We start from the raw sequence: 9,437 nt of genomic DNA, 5'->3' as shown, positions 1-9,437 counted from the left end.
GGTTGAGTGTCTTTCAAAAAGTCTTTACTGCTTACTCACTCATAAAAAACAGTCTCTTGTCGCCATCTAATGGCAAAACAAAGTAGCGAAAATCCCCATACAGTTTCCCAATACCAAATACTTTTAATAAATACTATTAGCCTACTTACATAAAATATTTTTTATTGAACAATAATATTTAATATACCACAATTGCCATTATAGAAGTTGCTAAGCAATTCAGTCGCAAAGGCAGCGCTCTGATACAGCATTAGTTATATACAAATATAAAGTTATGAGACTTCTCACTCAGCCAAAACTATTTGCTCTGGAACAATTAACAGATTAATGAGACCAAAACGAATTATATCTTATGTTTAACCACTAGACATCAGAGCAATTTCCAGAAGATCTGGCTGAGGTGAGGTTGCTCTCTGTGGGTTCATGGATTCATCCCGCTGGTGCCCTGGAGCTCACGAAAACATTGGCAAAAACATCTTGATGGATTTGTTTTTTCGAAACACACAGCTTTTCACTTAAAACGATGTTAACTGATGGACTGGAGTGGTGTGGATTACTTGTGGATTATTGTGATGTTTTTATCAGCTGTTTGGACTCTCATTCTGACGGCACCCATTCACTGCAGAGGAGCCATTGGTGAACATGTGATATAATGTTACATTTCTCCAAATCTGTTCCAATTAAGAAAAAATATCTACAACTTTGATGGTCTGAAAGTAAGTATTATTTTTTATTTTTTTTGGTTGAACTGTTACTACTTTTAATATCAACATGATTGTGATAACCTGTGCATTTTTGGATTTTTGGAACAACCAGTTTTGCGCACGTGAAATTCCTTAAATAGCTGTGTAACAGTATTGTATCAATGTATTGTTTGACCATTATTCTGTATATGAATGCTTCATAGAAAGTGTTAACAAATATATTTATGTAATTGCTAAATTTACATTGAAAACATGCTTATTTGCACTGCAAAGCTTTTTTTTGCATTTTAACACAGGTTGTGTGTATTCAGAGGTCTTGTCCTTGTCAGAATCCCGATGAAAGAACAGACAGCTGCTGTCTCCTCTGCCATCCCAACACCTGCTAAAGTCATTGAGATGCTCCATGTCTTTCAGACATCCTTTCTCTCTGGCTGCCTCGTACATGTGACAAAAATAAAATACTTTTGACAGGAGACAAACTGGCCCTAGAATCTGAAGGCATCATAAACTGCAGATGTGCTGGCATGCACAGTTCTCACGCCAAACTTTAAAGCACACAGGTTCCTATAAAAAAAATTACCTGTCAGCAGCTGCATAAAACACTGGAACTTCAGTACATTTTCATCTGCAAAATGCCATAAATTTAGGGGGTTTGTCAGCATTTTTAATGTTGAAGCAATAGTTCACTTAAAAAATAACATTTTGTTATAATTTACTCACTCTCATGTCATTCCAAACCTGCACTATGACTTTATTTCTTACATAAATAATATAGGTTAGACATTCCTCTAAATATCTTCTTTTGTGTTTTGCAGAAGAAATGAGTCATACTGGTTTGGAACAACATGAGGGTGAGTAAACGGTAACAGAAGTTTCATTTTCAGATGAACTATCCCTTTAAAGACTAGACACATGATCTGCTGCAGAACAATGCTGCACACTGGTGGTAGCTTTGAGTTAAAGCAGCTTTTCTCAAAGCATGCACTAAACAGAATAAGTTTGGGTTCCCCCTCACTCATTTAAATTTTAGATTTAAATTGTTTAAATTATTAAAAAAAACACTAAAATCACAGAATAAAATATTCATTCAGCAGACTGTCAAAGGAAGCACCTGATGCTAAGGAAAATCCAATTTTGTTGATTTCTAATCAAGACAAGGACAACTTCGCTTTCTGCAAACATTTAGTTTATTTGTATTAATTACAATGCAAATTACATTTGTAGAAGACAAAATGTCACATTACATGAAAGATATAGGTTTCCTGCCAATATCAGTGATTACAAATAATCGGTATATACTGTAGTCATATCTAGTTGCATAGATATGGGAATACCTGAATTTGTATATATAGAGACATTTTAAGAATATAAAATACATCTTTAACAATTAAATAAAGCCTCCACTGCAGTAATTCTAATGCAAAGTAAAACACAGAAACAATCCAAAAGCATGAACTAAAAACTATTAGAAATGTTTCAGCAAATAAAGCATCACCATATATTCTTTAAAAATAAAGGTTCTTTATAGGCATTAATGGTTCCATGAAGAACCTTTAACATTCATAGAACCTTTCCATTGCACACAACATCCTTTAAAATGTTCTTCACACTAAGAAAAAAAAAAGGTTATTTTAAGAACTCTGAAAGTTTTTTAAGGAACCAAAAAATGGTTCTTCTATGGCATCACTTTGGGAACCTTTATTTTTAAGAGTGTACACTACATAAGATAAAAACTACATAAATAGTTCCTAGTTTGCCCTAAAAGGCATATGTTTAAAATTCTATTTCCATTTGTGCTAGCATTCTATCAGTGATATATCTGGCAAAAGCTCCAGCATTTTAGAAATATCATCTGTATTCATACCCTGTTCCATTTCAGCCAATAGGAGGACAGATTATGTCATTTCCCTGAGCCTGGGTTCAGACCTGTTCAACAGGTTCAGACACAATGCCATTAAAATGCTCTACCTGAGCCCTCTTTGCTCTCAAAATGATGCACATTTTCAAAAGTTGCTCTGTGGCTGCACAGTCACAGTGACAAGGCACATCAGCACACTCTCTGGTGCTTCTGCAATTGAGGTAAACAGCTGATGACTGGGTGAAAGAGTTCAACTTGCATTCACCCAGACAACAAGCGCTCAGATTATCCAAGCTTTATGGTCATTTGAACATGCACAAGTACCCATAAAGCTGGGTAAATGTCACAAATGAGATTATATAAGATATCATTCTGACTGAATGAGCTAGAGTGGAAGGAAATAAAGAGTAAATATACAAGCTGGATCTTGTCTAGCATAAATCATTTCTATTCATGTAGAAAAATTAAGCCCTCGAATACTGAGTTTTAGCTATTTAAAATAAGCTAAACATGTTATTAGATGTATAAATGATATCAAAATACATAATTTTAAGACCAGAAAAAAACCTGATCGTCATCCTGACTAGACAAAGGCTATGAGATACACAAGGACTTGCAGTTAACAAAGTTTGAACTTCTATTTAAAGGTCCTGCAGAACACAACACAGCACATTGTTTTTTTTTTTCCAATAACAGATATAAACAGATGATTACTTATCCATTTTAAGAAGGTATAGGGATAGTTTTCTCAAAAATGAAAACTGTCATCATTTACTCACCCTCATGTGGTTCCAAACCTGTATGACTTTATATTTTTAGTAATGATTAAGGTTTTTTTTTTTATGCAAGTCAATGTTTTGGACCCCATTAACTTTAATTGCATAGAAAAAAAAAAAAAAAAACTTTCGGTAACACAGTTCGTAGTCATGGGAAGAAGTAGGCGGGAACCGGCGAAGATTTAAACAAAACTTATATACTTATAATAAACACAAAACAGCCCCTCGCGGACGACTGTCACGCACAAACAGAACCAAAACACAAAATAAAATCCAGGCCTGGTCCTCTCTCGTCCAACACTGTCGTCACTCCTTCTTTTATCCTTCCGGAGCTCCTCCGTGGGACTCGAGACCGGTGAGTGGCGCAGGTGTCGCGCATTAGCATTTACTCCACCGGCCTCGCTCCATTCCCACGGCTCTCGGCCCCGCCCCTCACGTCACAAATACATTACAAATTGTTACACAACAGTGTCACAATCGCCATTTTGTGACTTCAAGCTTTGTGCATAAGAGACGGCATCACTAAGAGTGTGAAACTGTATTTCTTTGGTCCCTTTCTTTGGGTCATAATACCCTCCCTTCCGCAAAGAATCAATGACGGAGGGGTTGCGTTGCGCCAAAAGCACATCGACTCCCAGCCCCTTGTAGTCCTTGCATACTTCTTTCAAAGCATTGACCCCAGCAGTGTCCAGAAACAGCACTGGACTGCAGTCTATGACCAATGTGTGCAAACTGTTGTGCTGTAGCAGATACACATTGGTGGACACGTCCATCTCTTGCTTTTGGTCTTCTCCACCTTGTTTCTGATTCCTCTGCTTGTCTAGTTTCCTGCGCCTGGCCTTCTCTTTAAGCGGATCCAGACCCACATTGCGGTACAGTGACTTCTTAAAAAGAGTGTGGTTGGCATAGTAGATGGGAGCCTCGTATCGGAACACAGACACCCCTGGCTGGCTCTGGAGACCCTTGTAGGACGCAAGGTCCTCAAAGAGCTCGCGGTCCCCTGCTTGGCCTAGCTGACGGACTTGGGTGGACTGGGTTCGGCCTAGCACACAGAACGCAGAGACCAGGACTCCAACTAGTAGACCTAGCTCAGTGTTCACTAGCGCTGATGTAGCCATAGTAATCAGCCAGATGATGGTGTCCACATGGTTGACACGCCACATTTGGGGAATGTCCCCAAACTTTCGCAGTGCTCCACGGAGGTTGACGACTATGATGACAGCCAGAACACATCTGCGGAGAAGAAGAGGACACAATTATACTGCCATTGGCAGTGTAGGTGAAGTCTAGACAATTTCAACATGAAAACGGCATAATTTGTACGTACTTCTGCAATGAGTAGAAGGCAGGTGCTATAACAAGCAGGACGAGCAGCAGCACAAGAGCGGTCACCAACCCCGAGAGCTGAGTCTGGCATCCCGTCGACTCCTTCACAAGTGTCTTGGTCAAAGCGGCACTGGTCGTGAAACAGCGGAAGAAGGAAGGAATGATATTACAGAAACCAATAGCATACATCTCCTGGTTAGGGTCCACCATATAACCATGCTTCTTGGCAAACATCTCAGACAGAGACACAGTAATGGCGAAACCAACAATGGCGATTGAGAACGCGTCAACGGCAATATTGGGCATGAGAGACCAGTTGGGAAGCTGCGGTGGCATGAAGCCTGTGGGAATGTTGCCGGCTACATCTGAGCCATAAGTTTCCTCGAACTGTCCAAAGTGGGAAGCTAGAGTAGCAGCGATGACCACAAAGAGTTCAAAGGGAATAGGTGCCTTGAGCTTGGCCTTGAAGCGGTCGTTGAGCTCTTTGGTGGGTACAAGCACAAGCAAGCAGAGCACGCTGGTTACGAGGTCACAGAGGTTGGTATGACCCAGATTCTTGAAAAGACTGATCCAGGTTTTTATGAGCGAACCCCAGCCTCGGACACGAGGAAGGTGGAGGCCCAGAAAGTACTTTATCTGGGATGTGAGGATGGTGAGAGAGGCACCAGTTGCGAAACCGCTCAACAGAGAGTCCGAGAGGTAGACGGAGACAAAGCCAACCTGTAGGAGACCCATCAACACCTGCAACACAAGCAGAGCAATTAATATATTTAGATATTTAAAAAATTCTGATAGAAGAAGACTAACCTTGACTAACCTGGTAGACCCCTGCTGTGAAAGTTAGTGTTGCTGCCACCATGACTGCATAGCAGCTTCGGTCACAGACTGGACCAGTGCTGTTGTACACATTTCCCAATGTGGTCTGATTGGTGTCTGATGGATATCCTGCCAGAGTAAGTTCCCTGTCCACAACCTGTCCCACCAGAAGACACAATACCCCAAACATCCCCACAGAGATGTGCCTGGAAGTTCCCAGTAGGGTGTAGATGATGCTGGCAAAGAAAGATGTATAGAGCCCATAAATAGGGTCTTGTTCTGCCAGTAAAGAATAGGCAATGGACTGGGGAACCAAGAGGATGCCCACGATAAGGCCAGACATGGCATCCCCAATGATCCAGTCTTTGAATTGATATCTTGGCAGCCATTTCATGATTGGGATGGAGTCTACGAGAAGGGCTTTGATTTGAGCAGAACTGCAGGAACACTTTTTTCCCACCTTCTTTCTCAACACGTCCTTCCAGGACAATTTCTCTTTTACACGCTCTTCTAAAAGGAAAGGAACATCAGGCCCCTTCTTAGCATCATCCTCTGCTGAAACACTGTCACAGACTTCTTCAGTTGGCATAATGTCCAGAAACTCTCACTGAAACAGGACAAAAAAGCACATTGATTAATTGGGTTTTAAAAAGCAATTTGGTTTACATAGATAAAGAAAGAGAAAAGGGTGTATCTTGGTTTTTGGTAATCTTAAGTGTGATTATTATTGACTTAAAAATGTTTTTTTGTCATCAATTACTCATTCTCATGTCATTCCAACCCTTCTTATCTTTCTTGAAACACAAAATTACTTATCAGGCTTCTGTTTCACACACTTCTGTTTCACACACAAGGAATGTGTGATTTAAGCCATAAAAATATCATAAAGGTAGTTCATTAAACTCATGCGCCATATTGGCGTGAGGTAGTCATATGGACTTTTCGGATACTCTTAAAATTTGTTGTTGTGGTTGTACAGTATATTAGGCACAACAATATTCATATCAAGAAATTACTCTATCAATGTCAGTACCAGCAGACTTTATTATACAACCACTATACACAATTTACTAAGACCTTGACTCTCTCAATTAATTTATAAAATCCAACTTCTTCATCAGAGAAAACAGGTGGCAAATATTATCACTCATTATGACTGTAGGAACAAAAATGTAAGAAGCATCTGGCACAGTCTTGCTGCTTTGCCAACTATGGAATTCAAAGTTATTTGAGTTATCTGCTGCATGATTTGTTCAAGTTACAGAAAAATGCACTAAGAAGTAACACACGAGGACCATAAAGTATTAATGATTAAATAAAGCAGTAAAAAAATGTACTTTAGGTTAATTATCAACTACGTAGCAGTACATAAATGGCATAACAGAGTACATAAACTGATTTATTAATTGCTCTTTATTACATTATAATATTTCTCAGCTGCTTGACACCAAATACATTTCCTATGAAGTACAGCTTGCATTCTTCATATTTTGCAATCCATACATAAATGTGTTAAAATGTCATAACACTGATACGCTCTCAGAAAAAAAGGTATACAAAAGCTTGGGACGGTACCTTTTCTAAAGATACACCTTTGTACAGGGTGCATACTGATACCTTAAAAGGTACATATTAGTACCTTAAGTGTACAAAAGTGAAAAGGTACTGCGCCCCAGTGATGGCTTTTGTGCCTTGTTTCTGAGAGTGTAATAATAAATTTTTAATATGCTACACCAAATCAGCATATTAGCATAATTTCTGAAAAATCTTAGACACTGAAGACTGGAGTAACGATGCTGGAATTTTAGATTTGATCACAGGAATAAAATACACTTTAAAATATATTACAATGGAAAACATTTCTAAAAATTGTAATAATAGCCTATTTCACAATATTATTTTACAAGCATGATCAAAATGTGCCAAAGTGATTCCAACTAATACAAATCAGTCTGATCATTCAGTACTTCCTCATTCAAGTCAGAAGCAGTAATTGCTGTTGAGCTGCTGAAGATGTTCTCAGAGAAGGCCTGATGATGTCCTAAATGGTGAGTACAACCACTAGTCTGCATGGAAATTATGTTGCTTGCCTCCCTCCAGGACCATAACCAACCTTCCCCAGCTGTTCGAATTTACATCTCATCCCACAGAGATACACATCTCTACATCGAGAGGCTAGCCGAGGTGACCAAGAGCCTTGCCAGGCAAACATCTTTGAGTCAGTTTCCGTTTCTTTCCTGATAACGTGGCCTGATTAACTGGGTGAGATTCTACAACAACAAGAGATTCTGGCATTGGTCACACACACACCTAGAAACTGAATACAACCTGGGGGAGCTGCAATGACAGGCACCTCGAGGCACTTCACAAGCTCAGTGAGAATCCAGTCAGTGGAAACTTGTCTTGTCAGCACAGCTAACAGGATTTTGTACTTAGCTTAAAAAGCAGGATGAAAACAGGTACTGATAAAGGTCACTAAAGTGATTCTGAATAATGGAGAGCATGCCTCTCTCAGAATGAACACATTTTCTTAAATTCTCAGTTTCTCCAGCCTGTTAGCCTCAAAGTGTCTTCAAGACTCAAGAAGCACTCACTGCAGATAAGATAAGACTGACAGAACAGATGTACCTGATCCAAACCCCTCACACACAGAGTAACAGGCCTCAAAAGACTGCCTCTTCTAGTCGTCATTACCATGCCTGGCCACCTTTACTTAATACCTTCAGTGTGCACCTGATGAAGCATCTGCAGCAGCCAACATGCAATTGAGATTCAATAGTGCATAAATATTTTGTAGCAACCCTATGGTTTTTCTGCACTAAAACCAGAATCAGTTTTCCAACAGTGAAGATGGACATCACCAACTATTTGACAGTTTATTTAACGGCTTAAGTGAGGGAAAGAACTACAATCCCATTAAACAAACTAAATTTTTTTAAAACAAATATTAAACTACTGATTTAAAGTTGTTGATTATATCTATTAAAACAGTATTTTAATTTTTTTGAAAAATATTCATATATACACAAACCATTTGGGCGGTCCCTGCCAAGCTCTTTTGGCGCAATTTGCTCACTGTGACTTTGGTTGAATTTTCTATACATCATCATGGGTAATGTAGTTTTCACCATACATTCAGCTGTTATTAATGTGATTATCTCAAAATAGGTTTAAATAATGTAAACTGATGGCTTCAGTAAAGAGCATACACCATCACTTACCAACCCTGGAACTCACAGGTATGTCTGTTTTTTTTAACGGTTTATAAGTTATCATTAAAAATTAGTGCTGTCAAACAATTAAACGCGATTAGTCGCATCCAAAATAAAAGTTTTTGTTTACATAATATACAGTATGTGTGTGTACTGTGTATATTTATTATGTATATATAAATACACACATATATTTCGAAAATATTTACATGTATACATTTATATTCATATTATATATAAATATATTTAATGTATAAACAATATTTTTCTTTAATATATACATGCGTGTGTATTTATATATACATAATACATATACACAGTACACACACATTTATTACGTAAACAAAAACTTTTATTTTGGATGCGATTAATCGCGATTAATCGTTTGACAGCACTATTAAAAATCTATTTTGCTATGGAGAAAATTACTTCCAACCCGACAGTTACACTCTCTTAAAAAAAAAGTTACAATATTATTTGAATTGGATATTCATCGGATATTTGTGTCAGTCTGAACATATGCATTAACAGCCATCATTCAAATTAAAATGTTTCTTGCAATAAAATTTCACACCAAATATTCGTCTATGGTGTGGACAGGCTTTAAAGGGGTCATATGATGTTGCTAAAAAGAACATTATTTTGTGTATTTGATGTAATGCAATGTATTTATGCGGTTTAAGGTTAAAAAAACACATTATTTTTCACATAATGTACATTATTGTTTCTCCTCTATGCCTTGCCT

General features: G+C 38.1%; 1 protein-coding gene across 1 annotated transcript in view; it reads right to left on the bottom strand.

Annotated features, from left to right (window-relative positions):
- Window positions 1-3,712: 3,712 nt before the first annotated feature.
- The window catches only part of LOC107741062 (sulfate transporter-like), an 8,878-nt gene continuing 3,153 nt past the window's right edge, over window positions 3,713-9,437 (bottom strand). The window contains exons 2-4 of the mRNA XM_016553648.1: window positions 5,482-6,087; window positions 4,666-5,405; window positions 3,713-4,571 (exon numbers count right to left, since the gene is read on the bottom strand). Of these exons, the coding sequence (XP_016409134.1) occupies window positions 3,797-4,571; window positions 4,666-5,405; window positions 5,482-6,069 (2,103 nt within the window). The 5' untranslated portion in view covers window positions 6,070-6,087 and the 3' untranslated portion in view covers window positions 3,713-3,796. The remainder of the gene's footprint in view (window positions 4,572-4,665; window positions 5,406-5,481; window positions 6,088-9,437) is intronic.

Source organism: Sinocyclocheilus rhinocerous, unplaced genomic scaffold, assembly GCF_001515625.1.
Source record: "Sinocyclocheilus rhinocerous isolate Xijiao unplaced genomic scaffold, SAMN03320098_v1.1 scaffold44, whole genome shotgun sequence".
In the NCBI taxonomy this organism is placed as follows: Eukaryota; Metazoa; Chordata; class Actinopteri; order Cypriniformes; family Cyprinidae; genus Sinocyclocheilus; species Sinocyclocheilus rhinocerous.
The sequence above is the reverse complement of the archived record's forward strand: the minus strand, read 5'-3'. Positions and strand labels throughout refer to the sequence as shown.